Source organism: Aquarana catesbeiana, linkage group LG07 (genome assembly GCF_042186555.1).
Source record: "Aquarana catesbeiana isolate 2022-GZ linkage group LG07, ASM4218655v1, whole genome shotgun sequence".
Lineage (NCBI taxonomy): Eukaryota > Metazoa > Chordata > Amphibia > Anura > Ranidae > Aquarana > Aquarana catesbeiana.
In genome coordinates, this window is record NC_133330.1 from 321,450,717 (window position 1) to 321,471,756 (window position 21,040).

Here is a 21,040-nt window from a genome sequence, read left to right on the forward strand (position 1 = left end):
TGGACACCCTGGGCCAACGTACTCTACCCCTTCAGCAGCCTTGACTCCACCACAAGCTCCGGTTCCTTCAGCACCCCTGTACTTGACTGAGTGGAAGGTAAAGGCATGAGGTATGTGCTCACAGGAGTTCCGGGATACCCCTCTGTACCCAGGAGGCTCCTTGCCGGGGATGAACCTCTCCCCCGGCCATTGGAGGCCCCCTGAGAAGGGACTAGACCCTGGCTGGACCCGCAGCCCTCCCCGGCTTTGGTGTCCAGCTCCCGGGGGGGGGGACAACCATCCGCTACTAGCTTCAGGTCTATAAAAAAAACAGCAAACATTTCGCTGCTGGGAAACACAATCAAGAACTGAGGGTGCAGGGGGAAGGGAGGGGCATTTTAACCTCGTAGTTGATTGTGTTTCCTTTCAGGTGGTCCCGTCATCTCTCAGGTTATGCCATCCTGGAAGATGACTAGAGGAAAGAAAAATTACTGGGAGGGCACAGCGTGGCATGATCGTGCAATTGTCAGTTAAAGTAACGCAGTGCCGTATCTCAAAAAATGGCCTGGTCATGAAGGGGGTTAAATCTTTCAGAGGTCAATTGCTTAAGAAGATTCACAAAAACAGCGCTACTGTGTGACCCTCCAGACATGTCTGGGACCACATTTGAAGTTAACAACCACTGAATTTTAATAATATACCACACCTACACCCATTTTGTCTTAGGTTGCACCAGTTACAAATATATGCACACTCAGGTATTTTAAATTAGGCAAATACAGGGATAAAAACCCCTGAACCCTACAAAGGCAGCATTTGATCAACACGCGTGCTTGTCGCGAATCTGGAGAGGTATTGATCAGAGGGCATACCAAGTGAAATATGGATGATCCTACGTGACCTGCGGTGGATTGTACCCCAATATAGTGCAGCTATATATTGAAGCTCTTCACAGTTTATACTATTATTCTAAGGGACTCCCTGGATTTTATGTATTATGTCACCCTTGGTCCCAATGCTATGTTTACAACTCAAACTACCGCTTCATTTCACCGCTAGTGCTGTTAGTCTGTCCCGTGCAGGTGTGTGCCTAGGCCCGCATTAGACATTTTGGTTGACCTGCTGACATGATCTGACTGGTTAAACCTTAATCCATTTGGTGTCTGGGTCCTGAAGAAGCCATTTTTCTAAACATCAACCGTGCAGAGAAAACCAGATTAATCCACTCAAATCTTGTATATCTTACTAACCACATACAATGTCGTATCGTATGTGTATGGTCTAGTTCCCCCTTTATTTGTTGGGAGAGGACACTAGTTTGATGATTTTAAAAATTGTATAATAAACTTTGTAAAATTTTAAACCTGTTTCCACTTTATGGCGTTACATTCCGCCTTTGTATTGTTTTCAGGGTTTTTTTTACCTTGGTACTTGCCTAACTTTTGTCTAGATTTTTTTGGATGAGACCTAAGTCCCAATATATTTATTCAGGTATTTTAAAATCGCATTGTGTCTTAGTTAGCTTGAAATAATCCACAGTGCATGCACACAGATAGAGGAATACACAAACCATACAGTCAAAAAAATTAACACGGCTTACAAATAAAATGAAACCAGCAATTCTGGTTTATATATTTTATTATCAAAGTTTCTTGTAAAACAAAATTTCAGGAACTGTACAACGAGATGGCACAGACTGGAAACTAGTTTTCGTTACTGGGTCATCAACCAAAGAAAAAAAAAAAAAAATAATAAGCTCATGGTTTTTGAAACTGAAAAATAAAAAACATTCACTGACTACTGTGTGTAAGAATGGAATCACCATCAGTATACTACAGCACTAAGAGAACACAATCAGCGGGGTACGTTCTGGAAAGGGGAAAGAGAAGACCTCAACAGTATACAAAAATAACCAATTAAAATGCAATACTTTTTAAATTGATTTACACAGCAAAAAGTTTAAGTGAACGGGCAAGACATAAGTGTTAAAACGCTAGCAGGCTTGTTTAATAAGGCAGACCAAACAGCAATGATGTGACAAATCCAGGACAACATGCTATAACCTGGAGCTGACCTCAGATTTACATTTACTTCAGACATATCTGTTAAAAAGAACAGGCAAAGGTTCTCTTAAAAGCTCATCTGCACTGTAACATTTTTCCATTGGAGTCATGGGGTCCAATCCTTGTGTAAGCTCTTGTGTTAGCACTTACTGTGACCATGTTTTGGCCATGGCTATTGGCCTCTCAGGCCCAAGCACTGAAGCCTGGTTGGATAGGTTGAAAGTCACATGCTCCTCCATACCCAATGGTATCAAGAGCCAGTCACTTTGCTGAGGTGGGCAGTGTTGTGATGGGTTTGCACTGGGGCTTTTCATGGCTATTATATAGTCAGAAGAGGAGGGGATCTTCTGAAAGAAAAATGGTCAACATGCTAACCTAACAAAAAAAAAAAAAAATTATATAAAAAATAAAAAATTTTATGCAGCATTTGGCCTATCATTTCTAATTCAAATTCAATCAAGTCTTTAAAAAAAAAAAAAAAAAAAAATCATGTTTAGAACACATGGCCTCTCCCGACTAATATAAACAAGCCTTCTAATGGGCATCTACTTTCACAAAGTACAAAGTCCTCACACATTTGCAAAGCCCTTTCATCCTTGATGGGTAAGGTTTATCCATTTGATTCTCTGTTCTGACTGGCTAGGCCGATCAGCTCAGATTCCTTTGGGTGTCACAGCACATCTGACAACCCCTTAATCTCCAAGTGGTCTGTGTTGCGCAGTCTGCAACTACTTTCCAAACACAACTGACCAAAGCTTACCTTCTCTGAGGGATGGTAGCCCTGAGCAGAGTGGAAACTGTAGGGGGCTTCTGCTTTCTCCCCCCTTCAGTTTTTCTTTGTCTCACTAAACATCACTGCTTTATGTGCTAGCTTATTGAAGAAGCCTATTATTTTTTTAATTTTACCTGACTATATCCTGAAGATCACAAAAAATATTGAGGGGGTCATTCACAGCCTTCAGATTAAAGCATGGGTGCTCAACCTGTGGCCATCCAGCTGTTGCAGAACTACAAGTCCCATCATGTCTCTGCCCTTGAGAATCATGCTTGTAACGGTCAGCCTGGGACTTGTAGTTCTGCAACAGTTGGAGGGCAACGGGTTGAGCACCCATGGATTAAAGCCTTAACGAAACCCCACATTAAACTGGCAGATTGTGTCTCATTCCCATGAGCAGAGTAAGGTTCCAGTATCCATTCTGCTGCACGCAAGAAATGCTGGCTGTGAACACGGGGGGTGGGGGGGAATGGTCTAATGACTGCAAACACACATATAGCTTTCTCCCACTAAAGTACTGCGTAGATCTGTCTAGCACACAGGAGAGAGGAGGGAAGGGAATGGGCAGCTAAGTAGCAAATGATTATAATCATGCGAGGTGTTAGACGCATGCAACGTATTTGTTAAGTTGCATCACACTAGAGAATTGGGGTGGTTTTTAATTTTACAAGTTTTTTTTTTTCACCACACAAAACCGGTTATCCACTTCAATGTTTTAGATAGACAAACCTTTCAGCACAGCTCTAGTAACATAAGGAAATGTACATTCACCAATAGCTCAGTGTTGCATACAACCAAAATTAGAACATTAAATAGAAATAAAAATCACATAGTAATAAGGAGAGTTAATCGCTCATATCCATGTCTTCCTCGTGATGATCGTCTCCATTCACTTTGGAGTCCTTAGGAGAGTCGCTGCGCGATGGCTCAGCCACAGACTCGCAGTCTTGTGGCCCGGTGGCCTCTGAAACCATGTACTCTTCTCGCTTCTCCTTCTCGCTGTCGTAGCCCTGCTCCTCTTCATCATAATCCCGGGTTACCTGCTGCATGGATGGAAAAACAAGATAAGACTCTAAAATATGACCGATTCTTTAGTGGTGCAAGTACTACACAACTAAACCACCTGAGCACTAAAAGATTTCATCCCCTTCATGACCGGGGCATTTTTTTTTGCTATTTAGCATTGCGCTACTTTAGCTACCAATTGCTGGGCCATGGAACATTGTACACAAGTGAAAATGTTTTTTTTTTTTTCCACACAAATAGAGCTTTCTTTTTGATCACCTCAGGGTTTTGTTTATTATATAAATGAAAAACAAAAAGTTTTCAACCCCCCCACAATTTTCTATTATAAAAACATAACCGAGAAAAAAAAAAATAATTTTAGGCCAACATGTATTCTGCTACATGTCTTTTGGGGGGGGGAGAATCCCAATAAGTGTATATTTGTGCAAAAGTTACACAAACTATGAGATAGAAATATATAAATATTTTTTTTTTTTTTTTTTTTTAAATAAAACTAATGGCGGTAATCAGTGGGACTGATAGTGCTGTGGGCAATCTGACACTTTGTGGAAACTGACAACACCAGTGACACTAATATATAGTAATCAGTGCAAATACTATACACTTTAACTGGATAACGACACTGCCTGGGAAGGGAACAGAGGGAGATCAAGGGGTTAAAGGTTTTCCAAACAATGTATAAGGTGTGTAGCAAGGTCCCAGACTTCCTTTAGTTTAATGAGAACCTCCAGAGCCAGGAACGGCTGCCATCCTTCTGTATAGAGCGAGTTACAAGGCATGATGGGTGTAATGCAAGATTCATGAGCGCCAGACACTTCTTGAATGCAAAGAGATTTATTTTCTCTTGAACAGAACTGTGGGAGAGGGGGTTTAGGGCCAGGAGATCCTTTAGTAGTTACAATGGTAATTAGAAGACTCAGACTTCTATAGGCAGACAGCCATGCAGGGAAAGGCACATCTGCATATGTAGGCTTGCTGTCTCCTATGGCAACAGTCCTATAACAGTTTCTAACAAGTTGTAATGAACTTCTTTACTTTCACTTCTTGTAGATCTTCACTCCACTGAGCTTCCAGTCTCTCTCACTAGACTGACTGATTCACTGCCACTGGATCCCCTGAGCTCTTCCAATCTTCTTACGGAGTATCTTCCTCAAGCGTCACCCCTGCTTCCCTGCTGGGTCCCTAGATTGGCACTCCAGATACCTCTCAAGAGTCACCCCACTGGCCTGCTCGGTCCCTGGCTTGGCACACAAAGCTGCTCTGCAATCATCACCTCCACTGGCTGGGTCCCTGGCTTGACACCTGCTGAAGTTTCCCAATTCTTCACCATCCCCGTTTTGTGAGAACACTGCTCCAGTACTTGCTTCAGCTACTCACTGTGGTCCCTGGTAAAAAGGTGTATGGTCCCTTTGTGGCGACAACTTCCCCTCTACCTCCGACCATGACAGGTTATCTGGCCGGCAGAACCGTCACTTCTGGTTGGAGTACAAGCCGCAGTCCCAACCCTAAGCTGCTCTCTTGCTTCTGGATAGACCCTCAGACAGCCTGGCAGCCAGATTTCCCCCGGGATAGGCCCAATCTCCGGCCTAGAAGCCCGGGACAGTACAACACACGTCCAGTCGTCCAGGTGGCACAGAACCCCGATCACCTGACTCCACCCAAATATATAGATTCTCCTAGCAGGCCAAGGGATTTAAGAAAACCCCTGCCCATTGGCTGAGATACCCTATATACACCTAATCTGTCCTTGCTTTGCCCTGGTCTTATCTAATGTCGCTAGGTACCCGGTCACCCAGCGGCAGAAGAGAGAAGTGCAGCAACTCCAAACTTAGGGCGAAATCAATTGATCCCCAAAAACTGGCCAAGGCAACTATTCCTGGCAGGTAAATTTAGGCACAACCCTGCCTAAACATCAGGGTGCTACATCTGTGTTACTTTTTACTAAATATATCTTTGTTTCTGCTTTGGAGGAAGAAAACAGATCGTTCTCTCTGTACAGAGCCCTGTGTTGATTGTCAACACAGGGCTCTGGGCTATGCTTGGACACAGCCGGATCTACAGGTACCAGCCACAAATCATTGGCCGGGACATGCCAAGTCCCACTGTGTTCCATCACAGCAGAGCTGAAGGACTCCCAGAAAGCCGTGACATACACAGGTACGTTATGGTGCCTGTACGAGCCACCCCGCGCAGTATGCAAGTAAACAATTACATATTCAAAAATTTATTATTTTTGGACATTTATATTTTTTGTCTATTCAAGTGGGCATTTGTTAAAACCGTGTACCAAATAAAAGCTTAATGTGTCCTTAATGTAAGACAGCAAATTAGAATCAAATTAACACCTAAATTTGGCATCTAGTGGTCCTTGACCTCTGCTCAAGAAAGGGATAAAAAGAAACAACGGATTTCGCATGATTCCATTAATAAAATACATTTAAATTTTAAAAACTCATGAAAGAATATTTATGCTGAAAAGCTTTTAAAAAATTAACCTCACTGATATTCAATTGTTTGTAGATCATCCAAAATGCCAATTTGCAATACTTCAGTCAAGTTGTAGGATTAACATGACGTCACTTTGCCTATTTAATCTCCTTAGCTACAGGCCAATTTCCCTATGTGGAGTTGACAACCTATACAATAGCCACCTATAAATGTGTTCCTGCCTGTATCCACCATCTACATGCATGAGTGAGCGAGTGGGATTTGCCCCAAGCTGGTTGCTATAATCTGACACAGTTTCAGGCAAATCCTACATACTATATGTGGAGCTTGTGGTACAGCTGAAAGCAAGGAAGGAGAGTGACTGCAACAACTGCACACAGACCGTGGCATTTTTAAAACACAAATTGCTAACCAATGTTTTGTTTTTTTTTACTGACTAGCTAATAAGCATGCTGGGAAATATATATTTTATTTTCTTTGCTCTGAGCAAAGCCCTTTCATGTGCATTTTACTCTAAAAGCTAGTCATGAATTGGCGTGGTTGCCATTTTTGTTTAGCATGTCATAATTGACCGGCTATGAAGGTAACTGAATACTATTAGCAAGGCAACCAAAAAGCTGCCAGGAAATTGAAGACATTTTTGTACAGATAAACATTAATTATAGGAAACGGACACTTTGTTAAATTGGACCCATTACTGAGAAGATAAAAAAAAAAAAAAATTCCACAAAAAACCCCAACTTACTTTCACATCTTTTTCACTTTCTGATCTCCGCTCACGCTCCTTCTCTTTATCTTTATCTTTGCTCTTTTTCTTCTTACTGGACGATCGTTCTCTTTCATCCCTGTTCCTCTCACGTTCCTTATCCTTCTTCTTTTCTTTTTTGTGTCTGGAATTCCAAGGTTGGAAAAAGTTACACAGAATTGTCCAATGTACAATATTTCAGACGCTTAAACAGTGTTTGAATTCCTGCCTCTAGACAGAGAAGCCAACTAAGCACAAAGTGCAAAATGCATTGCAGAATCTGACAAAAGGAACTCTATCAAAAGGAGAAACATGGAGGCTGCCATTGACGGTCTCTAGAAACCGTCATTTGACCATGATGTAGGTTTTGTTTGTCAGAGGTCAGAAATGTCATCTTCCATAGTCTCGCTAAACTTTTTTTTTTTTTTTTTAATGAAAAATAAGGGCATGTATCAATTGGCTTTTGTAGCAGAACCACTTTGCTCACAATACAAGTCTATGGGAATACAAAAGCAGTTTGAAGGTCAAAACAAACTATTGCATGAGTGTTCCAAACTGATGTCAAAAGCCAACTCATCGACACCCTCTAAACTCCATGGACACGGGACCTAGCATGCATGAGCACTTGCAAATCTGTGTTATATTTTGCTTTTCCATATTTTAGATTATCCAAACGCCATCCTGCAAAGGCTGAGCCATCTATTTAATCAGCATTATTGGGAGGCGATGAAGTTGTTAGCAACTTTATTCCCTGCCAGGACTGTGCAGGTAAGAGGGTGGTTCTGTCAGTGCCCTAATCCTCCCTCTTTCCTGCCCTATCGGAGACTTAATTTACCAAAAGCAGCTGTCAATTAGAAAGTGCTCCATCCTTTTAGGCCTGATTCACACCTATGCAGGTGCATTTTGAGTTTTTAAATACAAGCTTTTGATCCATCCACAAGCAAATAAGCATTAAAAAAATTAAGATTAATTGCACGTATAAGCTTATAAGAAATTTATTGTTGATATAGTCTGGCAGTCTTTAAAAATAACTATATTGTCTCCTTTACGCGAACCATAAAGGGTAGAAGCACATACACGTTGGGTGGCTAAAGAAATTACCTCCTTGGTGAAGGAGAGCGCGAGTACTTCCTCTTTGGTGATCTTGGCTTTTTAGGAGACCGAGACCCACTTCGACTCTTCCTGCGCCTCCGATCTCTGTTAGAAAGAAAAAAAAATACATTAGGCAATGCATTTAAAAAAAAAGCAGATAAATCGGCAGATTCTTATTTCTGGCAACGCTACATTAAGATTTCACACACAGCAAGAGACCTTACCTGCTTGCGCTTCTAGACCGCCTGCTTGTGCTATAGCTTTTGGGAGGCGTTTTGGATCGTTTTTTTTCTTTTTCTTCTCGCTTTTTCTCTCTAAAACAAGTTAACAATCAGTGAGATATTGAGTCCAGGAGTACAGAGCTGTTGGTTTTATGACCATGTGAAGTTAAAATTAAATTTTGGAAGGGGGAAAAGTCCTGGAAAACGGACTACATAGGAAAGGGATAGTTGACAATTACCTGGACTTGGATCGAGTGCGGTGGGGTCTTTCCCGTGAATGTGATCTTCGCCTGCGTGGGCTCTTTGATCGCCGCCGGCTTCTAGACTTTGAATGAGATCTTCTCCTTGATCTGCTTCTAGATCGCCTAAGCATGCAAGAGAAACATAAAAAGATCAGAATTAAAGACTGATTTAAGCGATTTTTTCTTTCACTCTTTAAAAAGCCAACCTGTGTGTTTGTGCAGAGCAATGCAAAAATGGTCCCTTTAACCGCATTGCACATACATACACACACACACACAAACACAATCTGGCTCTTCAGGATAGGGGGCTTGCTCCCGCTGTGCACACACACACAGCGGAAGCGCAGGGGCGGGTACCACAGACTCAATGTCCGCTGGCACCCCCTGATCATCAAGCAGAGGCAGAACGGTGGTCTCCCTACATAAACAAGGCAGACTTACGTTCTGTCGGTAGGGAAGGCGTGGATCCTATGTCTCTGCAAAGCAGGGACAAGGATCCATGTCTTCCCCTAGTAAAAGCCCCTCCCACAGTTTAGTAAAAGACGTTATACACAGTTAACCTCTTCCCAGCCAGGGTCATTAGTACAGTGACAGTGCATATTTTTTTTAGCACTGATCACTGTATTAGTGTCACTGGTCCTCAAAAAGTGACAGAATGTTGGCTGCAATATCGCAGTCCCGCTATAAGTTGCTGATCGCCGCGCCATTACTAGCAAAAATAAAAACCCCATAGTTTATAGGCGCTATAATTTTTGCACAAACCAATCCATAAAGGCTTATGAGGATTTTTTTATACCTAAAATATGTAGCAGAATACACATTGGCCTAAATTTATGAAGTCATTTGATTTTTTTTTCACTTTTTTGTACTGGATGTGTTCAGCAGAAAGTAGGGCTGGGAGATTTTCTTAAAAAAAACTCGATTCACGATTCGAATTTTTTTTTTTTTTTTGGAAACTGCGCCGGTCCTGAGGCGCTGCGGGTATGAACTTTTAGGCGAGGCTGTGGCTTCGGCCTAGTCCGCGGCGTCCGGCCTCGCGGACTAGGCCGAAGCCGCAGCCTCGCCTAAAAACTCCATGCCCGCAGCTCTTCAGGCCCGGCGCGGTGAAAAAAAAAAAAAAAATCGATTTGTTTAAATTTTGAATCAATTTGACCTCTCAACTCGATTCAAGATTTAAATCAATTTTTTTCCCAGCCCTAGCAGAAAGTATAAAAATAGTTTTGTTTCAAAATTGGTCAGTCGTTTTTGGAGGAAGTCAAGTGGGTATAGGGGACGTCCTTAGCAGCATATATAGATACTTTCCTTTTGCTCTCCTGCCATGCTGGGAGCAAAAAGACCGACTTGTATGAACTGCGAGTCAATAGAGCCCCCCCCCGTCACATGGAGTGAGCCAAGTGCTCCTCCACCTGAATTATCAGATATTGCCTTAGGCTCTAGTCCAGTGATGGCGAACCTTGGCACCCCAGAGGTTTTGGAGCTACATTTCCCATGATACTCAACTACACTGTAGAGTGCAAGAGCGTCATGGGAAATGTAGTTTCAAAACATCTGGAGTGCCAAGATTCGCCATCACTGCTCTAGTCTATAGGCTACTTGGGTGGATGGATTAAAATAGACCCTTTGCTTTATCTCGAATCAGAAAAATAGGGCAAAGTTATATAGTGTCCGTTATGCCCCCTGATTCTCAACCATCCAGTCATACACCCCACCCAACCATTGCCAAAATACCCTGGGGTCAGAGCCCAAAAGAAAAGAGATCACCACATCTGCTACAAGACATTACTCAGGCCTAGTGGTTGACTACTAAGCTCAAACAATGAATCAAGATAGCAGGTCCCATGATCTTCCATATCCAGAAGAGCCAGGTATTTTACAGTGACAGTTACAGAGGGGTGTTTAGGGGGATGCAGAAGGGTAGATTATAAACTGGCCAGGGGAAAAGTATTGTCACTGTGTCTCCCAACTTAGTCTACTAATTCAGTGGTTCTCAACCTTAGTCTTCAAGTACCACCAACGGGCCACGTTTTCAAGTTTTCCTTTATTATGCACAGCGGCTTTAAATCAGCATCAATGACATAGTATTGATAAGAGCTATGTTATCTAAGGGAAGTTCCCAAAACATGGCTCGTTGGGGGTACTTGAGGACCGAGGTTGAGAACCACTGAGCTAATCAACGAGGGCTAAAGCCAAATCAGTGCAACAATGACATATTAAAAAGGGCAGGTGTACTTTTGTGCTGAAGATGGACAAAATACTTTCTTCTCTGCCCTGATCATCAAAATAGTAAACTGTGGGCTGTGGAGGGGGGAGAAAGCCTTTGACACTCCCAGTAAAGGCTCAAAGTCTACTTTTACTACATTAAAGAGGTTGTAAAGGCAGAAGGTATTTTATTTTAATGCATTCTATGCATTAAGATAAAAATGCCTGTGTGTGGCAGCCTCCCCAGCACTCCAATTACCTACCTGACCACCTCCTCTCTCCAGCAATGTCCACGATCCCCTCAGCCATCTAGTACACTCCTCCTGATTGGCGGAGACAGAGCAGCGGTGCTATTGGCTCCTGCGGCTGTCAAAGTCAGTCAGCCAATCAGGGGAGAGGAGGCGGGGCCAGGTCGGGCTCAGTGTCTGTATGGATAGAAAGGAGCTCTGACTCGGCTTGGGTGACAACCTGTAACAAGCTGCTGGCTGAGGGGCAATCAAAGGAGGGAGGGACTGGGAGCAGCAAAGAGGGACCAGAGAAGAGGATCTGGGCTGCTCTGTGCACTGCAGAGGAGGCAAGTATAACTTTTTTTTTTTTTTAAACAAAGGCGATCCTTTACAATCACTTTAAAGAGGAGCTCCAGGCCCCCACCATAAAATTAAAAGTCAGCAGCTACAAATACTGTAGCTGCAGACTTAATATTAGGACACTTACCTGTCCAGAGATCCCGCAATGTCAGCACCCCAGCCGATTTTTTAATACGCTCTCGGGTGCTGCCGCCATACCTTGTAAGGGAAACCGGCCCCCTAATGCGCAAATTGCGCTGCGCTTTGTGAATAGACCGGCGGCAGGGGAAAAAGGAGCGGGGCCAAAATTCCGGTGGGGGGGCTTGGAAAGCAAAAGATCGGAGCTTCCCCTTTTGGGTGGCACTCCGCTTTAAGCGCAGTAATGTGCACTGTGGTTAAAGGGTCTCTAATCTATTGAGGCAAACTAAGCATCATTTATAGGTCTCTTGGAATCGGATGTAGAAAAATCTCTCACCTGTGTCTAGAAGAAGAGGGCGTCCTCCTCCTCCTGGATCGCGAACGTGACCTTGAATGCTTTTTTGACTTGTCATCTTTCTTGTCTGAAATCAAAATATGCAGATAGCTCTCAGATCCCTGACCAATCAACATATAGAAAGTCGCACAGGACCTGGCACTGCCACTTACCTGGCTCAATAGCTGCAGATATCAAGGACTGGGCCTCCCGAACACGCTTCATTGCCTCTTCAATATCTTTATTAGAGGTATCAGACTTCAGGCTTGGTGACACTAGCCCAGCTGTCACATGATTCAGCCTAGAAACCAAATACATGTTATAGTTCACTCAATGCACATACAGAATGAGAAGGAGTGTGCAAATGAGAAAGCTGTGGGCTTAATAGTTATAGGGAGAGCAGGACTTACTTTGGATCCACTGTGCTCATAAGCTTCAACAGCTGATCTGCTGCAAGAGACTGGAACCAAACACACAAAAACACATTAACTACAAAATGACATTCAATGGACAGAAATAAAAAAAGCTAAGCTTTCTAAGAAATGCAAAGATCCCTTCCAATACAACCCTGCCCGGCCTTCACAATATACCTATAACGAACGCTGGTCATTTGACTACCACTGAAAGAAAACGATTGATACTGAGAGAAACGATGACCTCCAAAACAATCTACAGGGCCATCCCCTGGCTTCAATTGTTTATTTTTACACTGCTCACATGAATACCCAAAAAGTTATAATATTCCAATGACTGTATTGGAGTTAACATTTTTTTTTTTTAAAGCATTTAAAAGGGGTTGTAAACTCTCAAGGTTTTTCACCTTATTGCATTCTTGTGAGTTAAGGTGAAAACCCTTCTGTAGTGCAGCTGCCCCCACCCCCCCTTTTTACTTACCTGAACCTGATCATTCCATCACCGGGGGCTCAGGTCCTCATTGGATAGCAGCACAGCCATTGGCTCCCGCTGCTGTCAATCAAATTCAGAGACACGGGGGAGGGGCAGAGTCCTGCTGTCTATCAATGGACGCAGCAGCAGGATTCGGGAGCGCGCCCACACGGGTGTCCCCTTAGAATGCAGGTCTCCGAGGGGGCACTAGATGCGGGGAGGAGCCAGGAGCGCCGCTGGTGGACCCCAGGAGGAGGAGGATCAGGGCCACTCTGCACATCCCTGAGGACGTTTATAATGAAACGTACGTCGGAGGTACGTGGTCACGTGATTTTTACCTACATCCGGATCTCTGGTTTTCTCACGCCGGGTGGAACGCACACCGCTTTTGATGTGGTGCGACGGGTCGGTGATCCCAATCTTACCCTGGCAAGCGAGCAGCCCCAGTGTCGGGTAGGCACCCACAAATGTAAGCAGCCATTTGGCGATTTTAATGTATCCTTAGCTTTTTATTAAACGATTTTACACTATGGAGACTGTTTGTTTCACATATATCCCATGTTTGAACGATTGGGACCGGAGGGGTTCTTAGCCTAATCAACAACCAGCTGTCCAGCCATCCATGTGAGCAGGCACAATCCTGCAAAAGCGCTAATGACTCTTTTTGAGTAAAGGGGTCATTGGTATCTGGTAAGCAGATATCTATTTCTACAAGGTGCATTATCTTCTTCTTGGCTGAAGGAACTTTTTATCTAAATCGACAGGAAGCTACTGGCTCACTTTGGAAGATACCATTATAATTTATAAATTTATTCACTGCATATGGAGATAGTATATCACTGTCACTGAAATTATCACTGTTATTTTTGGGTTATTTTCTATGGTTTACAATCACCAATTGCCATATATTGCATATTTATATTTACTTCTTTTTAATTAAGGTTTTCACTTACTACATTTATTAAGATTTAATGTGTTGCTATTCAAACATTAATATATTAAAAATTTATTTTATTTACTAATTAGACATGTATTAGCGCCCCCTATCCATCTACTTACCACTCTGCAAAACCCTTGCACAGAGGGGATAAGTATAACTTTTTTTTTTTTTTTTTAAACACCTTTACAATCCCCTCAAACTCTTTTCATGACCATTTTTCACCAGATTTAAACGCAGACCAAGATGTCCAGTAAAAGTGACAGCCCCCCATTCACAACAGAGCGTTTTGTAGCTCGAAAAACACTCAAGCCAAACCTTGTACTTATCAATTGTCTTTGTTCACACTGGGGTGCATCAGGCGCCGTCACTCAATGCCTGAGGCTTGAAAATATATACATAAGCTATTTTTAAGGCATTTTTTAAACCCACAAACTTCAGTGGGAGCACATGATGACATGCAGGATACAGCAAAGTGACATAATTTAACGGTGAAAAAGGAAAACCTACCTGTGAATTTAGATTGGCTCCTGGAAGAGTGAGAGCCGCAAGAGTGGGATCCAGTGTAGGTGCTCCCAATGCAGAAAGTGGAACAGCTCCCATCTAGAGGCAAATAATATCTGCGTTGTTATCCATAAACATGCCTATTCTGTATACTGATTGCATATAAAAACAGGATTGTGTGGTACATCAAATTGCAACTATGCCTATAAAATGCCAGATGAAAACGTGCCCAATCCGCACACATTTACCTGAAGGTGTTCAACATTTTACCTTCTGGCATGATGTTTGAAGTTTTCAATACAGTTTATCACTACCTGACTTAAAGCGTATCTAAACCAAAGAACAAAAATGTTATATATTGAAGATTGCCAAGTGATGGTCAGTGGGTTTCAGTTTTTGCCCATTTTACTTTCATTTGGCAATCCTGCCACTAACACTTCCTGTCCTGGGGTGGCAAAGCTCACTTTGTACTGTAACTATGGAGGAGTATATTACTGTCACCATAGGACAGGAAGTGTAGGACTCCAGAACACCTCCCCCTCCGCCATTCTCCACAACATAGGTGAATGAATTACACAGTGCACAGGACAGATTTCTAGCAGGATCACCAAGTATTTTTTTGTACTTAGCGAATAGACATATCAAAACTTTCAAATGGTAAATTTAACAAACCTAAAAACAGGCCAAAAAGGCCTATTGTTCAAGTCTGCATACACTTAAAGCAGAACTTCACGTTTTCTAACCCACCCCCCACCATACAGTAAAACCTTGGTTTGCGAGCATAATTCGTTGCTATACTTAGAGGCTCCTCTTATCTTTTTTTATACTCCAGTTGTGACATGACGCTACTCTTATATCAAGACATCGCTTGTATATCAAGGCAAAATTTATTAAAACATTTTGCTTGTCTTGCAAAACGCTCTCAAACCAAGGTTTTACTGTATTTGGCAATTTTTTTTTTTTTTGAATATTGAGGGGGGGGGGTCGGAGAAGCAGATACCTAATTTTCAGATATACCTGCTTCCACTGGACGTGCCTATGCACATTGCAGGTCCCAGAAGGCTGTGGGTCCAAACAAAGTGCAGTGGGGAGCCAGCTGTGAAGCCACAAGTTTTTACAGCTAGCTTACCACAGTCAAGATGCCGGTGCTTCAAAGACCAGTGAGGACTGCACTGGATCCCTGGACAGGCAAGTGTCTGTTTATTAAAAGTCCGCAGCTACAGTTTTTGTAGCTGCCAACGTTTATTTCTGAAAACCAGGCTGCTTTAAGATTAAAGTACAACAAAAAAAAAAAAAAAAAAAAAAAAGGCAAAGATTTTTTGTTTTGTTTTTGACCAAGTGGAGCTGGATTAGAACCCCTGTCCGTTTTATTGCAGCCTGTGCCCCATTAGGGAGATTCACCCTATTTGTTTTGTTTACCATTATTATTGAAAGAAAAAAAAAAAAACAAAAACACACACAACACCGGATTGTGTGTTGCTCGCCGTAAAAACCTCTTCTCCGAGTTCATTAACGGACATGGCTTCTCTTCAATTCTTGACTATAGGGTTTAAAGCACGATCTACAGGAATAGGACACTCGGTAGAAAAACAACACAGCGCCCCCTATGGGCAGTCCTAGCTGGTATAGACCCCCTTTCTGCTGTAAGCAAGCCAGTTAAACTCAGGAAGTGGGGTCAGTGCTGGGTCTCTCAATGAACACAGAAAGTAATCCCATTTTGTCCTATGTTTATTGAAGGACACAGCTCTTGACCCAAAACAGTGGGGTGGACAACAAAACAACTGAACACTGGACCAAACAGGCAGACATGCCAAACTACCCACACAAACCCCCTTCCCCCCCAGGGGAACAAGGAACCCTAAACAGTGGCCTGCAAAACCAATGGCGGAAAAAGACCAACTTGGTAAACTTTGGTAAGAGTGTACAGACGATCAGGTAGCTGGTTTACAAACCTGAGAGACACCAGATGTCGGAACATGCAGGAGGCACCAATCGCTCCGGAGGAGTGTGCCATGACTGGGAAGGGCGAAGCCCAACCCTTAACATTTGAAACCTGAACAATGGTCTGCCAAAATCCCACAGGAATAGGAGGGGCAGAGCAGGCCACCAGGCCAATCCAAGGGTCGTCTGATCGCAAATAAGGAATCCGACCTTCGAAAGGAAGCCATAGCAGCCAGGTATACACAAACTGCCTAAAGTACATCCAAGGAGAGCAGTGCAACCTCCTAAGGATGCAACCTGTTGTTGGACACTGAATGCAGAAGGAAGTCTTTAAATCAGGTAGAAATCCAGCTCCACCTCGGGAAAGGAGGAGGGACACAGATGGAGGACCCCCTCATCCCTGTGTAAGACCAACAGGAGAGAAAAAAAAAAAAAAAAAAACCAAAAAAAAACACCACACACACAGGATAAGGTCCCCAATCCCAACACCCTCTGTGCAGAAGTGAACACAACCAAAAAGGCACCAATGGGGAAACATAGCCAAAACCCTCAAAGGGAGGCTTCTGGAATGACCGAAAGAACCAAGGTCAGTTTCGACAGCGGCAATGGGGAGCACACAGGAGACGCCACAGGACAAACCCTTTGGATGGAGGTACGAATCAAGGAGTGCACAGCCAAGGGCCATAAAAATTAGGATTGCCACGGCTGAAACCTAGCCGTTATGGTACTCAAGGCAAGCTTTTGTTCAACGCCCCATTGAAAGGACGAAAAACCAGAGGCACCACAAAGGAGCATTAACAGACACCCAGAGCCTTGCAGATGATGTAAGCCTTCCAGGTGCACTGAGTAAGCTCCCGGAAGGTAGACCTGCACGCTTACAACATAGTCGGGATTCACCAAACCCAAAAACCTGACTCAGAACCAGGCTTTAAATAGAAACGCAGTCAAAGCCAGAGATGGTAAATCAGAATGAAAGATTGGCCTTGGGTACCACATATTTTACTGAAGGGGCAACCCCACCAGAAGGACTGGAATCCCTTTGGCCTCTACCCTGCACAGCTATTGAGCGAGGAACTCAAGAGGAGGAAACGCATAAATGAAAGGATACTGACCCTACTGCGCCACCAGTGCACCCATTGCATCCGCCAGGGGGCCCCTTCCTCTGGCCACGAACCTCGGCACCTTCCTGGAGTAGGTGAGCCTCAGTAGAAGCAGCTGCAGTCAGGTCACCTGTGGGAATTGCTCCCCTGAGTTGTCACCGATATGCACCATCCCAGGGGAGTCTCTCCCTACATGCAAGAGTGGACCAACCCACCCTGCCATTGCGTTCTCCCTCGCAACCAAGCGGGAGTGAAGGAGCGAATGGTCTAAGGTGAAAAGGCGGTCACCAATGTCCCCTGCAACACCGCCCATCTGGGGGCAGGCACCAGGCTCAACAGCGACACTGGTATGCAGAAAGGGCACCTGCCCATAAGCAGCCTAAAATTGGAAGGAAGTCTGACCAAATGTGTGCACCCGTGAGAAAGCCCAAAAACAAAGTCCCCTGGCAAGGAAGGGAGCCAGAAGCAACCACCCCCCTAAATCGAGTAATCTAAGCCCATCCAAAAAGGGACAAGAGGCAATACCCACCCGCATGGCTCCTGCAGCCTCTGGATTCCCAAATAAACCCAAGAAGGGGGGAGGAAGGTGCATATGCAGCAGTGTACCAGTGGACGCCAAGGCCAGGGCCTGCCTGTCCATCTGGGGGTATAGATATGGCCACCAGTGAGGGAGATGGCATACAGACATACATACCACCCAGTGTCCCATCAGGTACACCCCTTGACACTTGAAGCCAGATGAAACAAGGGGACCAGGGTACCCAACCCCACATCAATTCGCCCCAGAGGGTATAGGGGGGGGAGAGGTGGGGGGTAGTGGGAGAGAGACCATGGAAGGGACTCCGCAGGGCTGACCACCAAAAGGGAGTACCCATGACCCACGAGTGAACGGGGAGGGAGGAGCGGCATCTACATACTGGTCCATGGAGGTTGCGGGAAACACTCCCGAGACAGATCCTCCTCTTCACTGAAGTTGGGGGCTGTCGGCCAGGGCAACACTGACACAAACTGCAGGCATCCAGTCAGGTGTGTCGGGTTTGCCAAATATGAGAGAGCATGGTTTAAATAGCTAGCAGACCACCCCCACTACACAGCTAAAACCAAATGCATTTGATGACTGAGGAAGCCCAATTATCGGGCACTACGCGTCTAGGAGGGAGTGCATGAGCCCGTGACGTCACGCCGTCATTGTGCAATGGCGACACGGCTGATGTGCATCATAAAGCAATTGTTTTTTAATCTTGCAAGTGTATTTTATTGACGTGTATCTGCCTTTATATTGTATGTAATCCATATGTGGGATACAAGCACATTGAGAGGAGCTGGAGATTTATCCTGGAGTCGAGGAGGACTGGAGAGCAGTCACTAGCCGAGTGGATATGAATTAAGACTACAAATGAACATATACTTATGAGCAGGTTTTTCACCTGGGGTGTGGAGGTGCACAACTCACTGGAGGAGTAACAGGGATAGAATATCAATAATACTTTTCTGGGGAGCACTGGACTTCTTGTTTTTGATTAATTGCACTCTTTCAGATCATATTTTTTATTAAGTCACAACTCAACTTTTGACTTTTCGGACATGCACTAATTTTTATGGATTTGAGATTTATATGCAAATTTGTTTTTGTTGCGCTGCACCGATTTATATTTTTACTATAAGGGTGTACAGCTAGCAACTTCATATACACCATTATTTAATGTATTTTATTTCAAGTATTGTAGCTTAACCACTTCAGCTCTGGAAGATTTGCCCCCCTTAATGACCAGGCCATTTTTTTGCGATTCAGCGCTGTTACTTTAACAGATAATTGCTCAGTCGTGCAACGCTGTACCCAAATAAAATTTATGTCCTAAACCCCCCCACACACAAATAGAGCTCTCTTTAGGTGGTATTTGATCACATCTGCATTTTTTTGCGTTAAACAAAAAAAGACTGTCAATTTGAGGAAAAAAAAAACAAAAAAACCCAACTTTAACTTTCTGCTATAAAAAAAACATCCAAAAAAAAAAAAATCTAAAAAGTTCCTCGTTAATTTAGGCCAATATGAATTCAACTACATATTTTTGGTAAAAAAATCCCAATAAGCGTTTATTGATTGATTTGCGCAAAAAGTTATATCGTCTACATACTAATGGGATATTTCTATTTTTTACAAGTAATGGCAGCGATCAGCGACTTATAGCTGGACTGTGATATTGCGGCGGACATTAACACTTTTTGGGGATCAGTGCTAAAAAATATGCATGCCACTGTACTGACTACACTGGCTGGGAAGGGGTTAACATCAGGGCCCAAGTGTTAAATGTGTACCTAATCAGTGTTTGTGTCTACACAGTGTGCTGTGTTTACTAAAGGATGTGCTGGATTTTATATCCCGGCTTTGCAGGAAAACAAAACCCACCACATCCCCACTGACAGGACAGAGCTCAAAGGGTTAACTGTGTGCCAAGCTAGTGTTTTTTTGTACTATAGGAGGTGCTTTTACTAGGGACATAACAGCCATCTGCCTTGTTTACATAGGCAGACCAGCGTTCTACCTCTGTACTGAAGAATCGGCAGGTGCAACTGGACAAAGAGTCCGTGGTTCCCACTGAATAATAATAGCAGGAACGAGGAGCCAGCGGCATGCATTTGCACCTGCTACCCAGAATACTGAATATACACACACATGTGATCCGGCACAGAGGTGCTGCCCTGTAGCAGTAAAAACAGCTATAGGGCCGACCTTAAAGCGGTGTTTCACTGTCTCCACATAGTCAGGTTGAAAAAAGACACAAGTCCATCCAGTCCAACCATAAAAAAAAAAAAAAAAAAAAAAAAAAAAAACGTACAATCCAATATACCCAATACTATACCCACAGTTGATCCAGAGGAAGGCAAAAATATTTTTTTTTTTGTTAGACTGACAACATTTAAAGTATTTTAATCTTGAACTTGTTCCGTTTCTACAGCGTACGGCTCTCAGTTTGCTTTTAGTAAAAATAACTTATAAACTTTCCTGTTGTCGGGTTTCATCTCGCCTGTGGGCATGTGAAGCCCACAGGCATCCTCTTCCGGGATACGGTGCTGCTGATCGACCAGCATGCACCGCCCGTTCTAGCCCCGATCTCAGTCCTGTTTAAATCTCACGAGATTTCACGGCGGCTCTCCGCAATGTCTCCTGGGATGAATGACAATGAGATCCCAGGAGACAGTGCGCCGAAGAAAGGATATGACGCAAATACCCGCAAAGTCCACGCCCACAGCCGCAGGGACAGAACAAAGGGAAAGACAGATTACGTAAGGTTGGGGAAAAAAAAAAAGAAGGTCCATATGGCACTCGGTGTTACCTTTAGAAGCCACCGAGATGTTTAAAAAATGGGTGAAGATCCGCTTTAGGCGGTTAATTTGAAGTAGGTTAGAGGTGGTTGTGCTGATTGTATATAAAGTATTTTAATGCTGCAAAAACATTTAAAATTTGCTGTGAAATGGTCAAAGCGGATGTTTCCATTACTTTGTTAATGGATAGTCCAAAAAGTCTACTATTGAAAAAGTTTATTATTACCTTTTGATGTGTTAGAATACCTGTTATTTTTGCTGTAAACTGATGTGTAGAAATCTAACGCTACAGCAATAAAAATCTTTAAAAATAAATTATATAGAACTATAAAAACTTACCTGACTGAGGGGGTTCGGAGTGGGCAGGAGTCCTCCGCCTGGTAGCAAACTAGTGACTGCATTAGCTGGGGCCACAAGTGTTAAAGCTTTGGCCTCATCGGGAATGATTCCTGCAGAAGAACACATCTGTATTAGCCACACCATTCACAGGAGGACTTAAAACACAAAAATCAAAAAAGTAA

General features: G+C 43.5%; 1 protein-coding gene across 1 annotated transcript in view; it reads right to left on the reverse strand.

Annotated features, from left to right (window-relative positions):
• Positions 1 to 1,575: 1,575 nt before the first annotated feature.
• The window catches only part of SRSF11 (serine and arginine rich splicing factor 11), a 44,788-nt gene continuing 25,323 nt past the window's right edge, over positions 1,576 to 21,040 (reverse strand). The window contains exons 3-12 of the mRNA XM_073593754.1: positions 20,859 to 20,968; positions 14,161 to 14,253; positions 12,239 to 12,288; positions 12,002 to 12,129; positions 11,832 to 11,916; positions 8,589 to 8,714; positions 8,353 to 8,442; positions 8,138 to 8,233; positions 7,037 to 7,181; positions 1,576 to 3,860 (exon numbers count right to left, since the gene is read on the reverse strand). Coding sequence (XP_073449855.1) covers positions 3,663 to 3,860; positions 7,037 to 7,181; positions 8,138 to 8,233; positions 8,353 to 8,442; positions 8,589 to 8,714; positions 11,832 to 11,916; positions 12,002 to 12,129; positions 12,239 to 12,288; positions 14,161 to 14,253; positions 20,859 to 20,968 — 1,121 coding nt within the window. The 3' untranslated portion in view covers positions 1,576 to 3,662. The remainder of the gene's footprint in view (positions 3,861 to 7,036; positions 7,182 to 8,137; positions 8,234 to 8,352; positions 8,443 to 8,588; positions 8,715 to 11,831; positions 11,917 to 12,001; positions 12,130 to 12,238; positions 12,289 to 14,160; positions 14,254 to 20,858; positions 20,969 to 21,040) is intronic.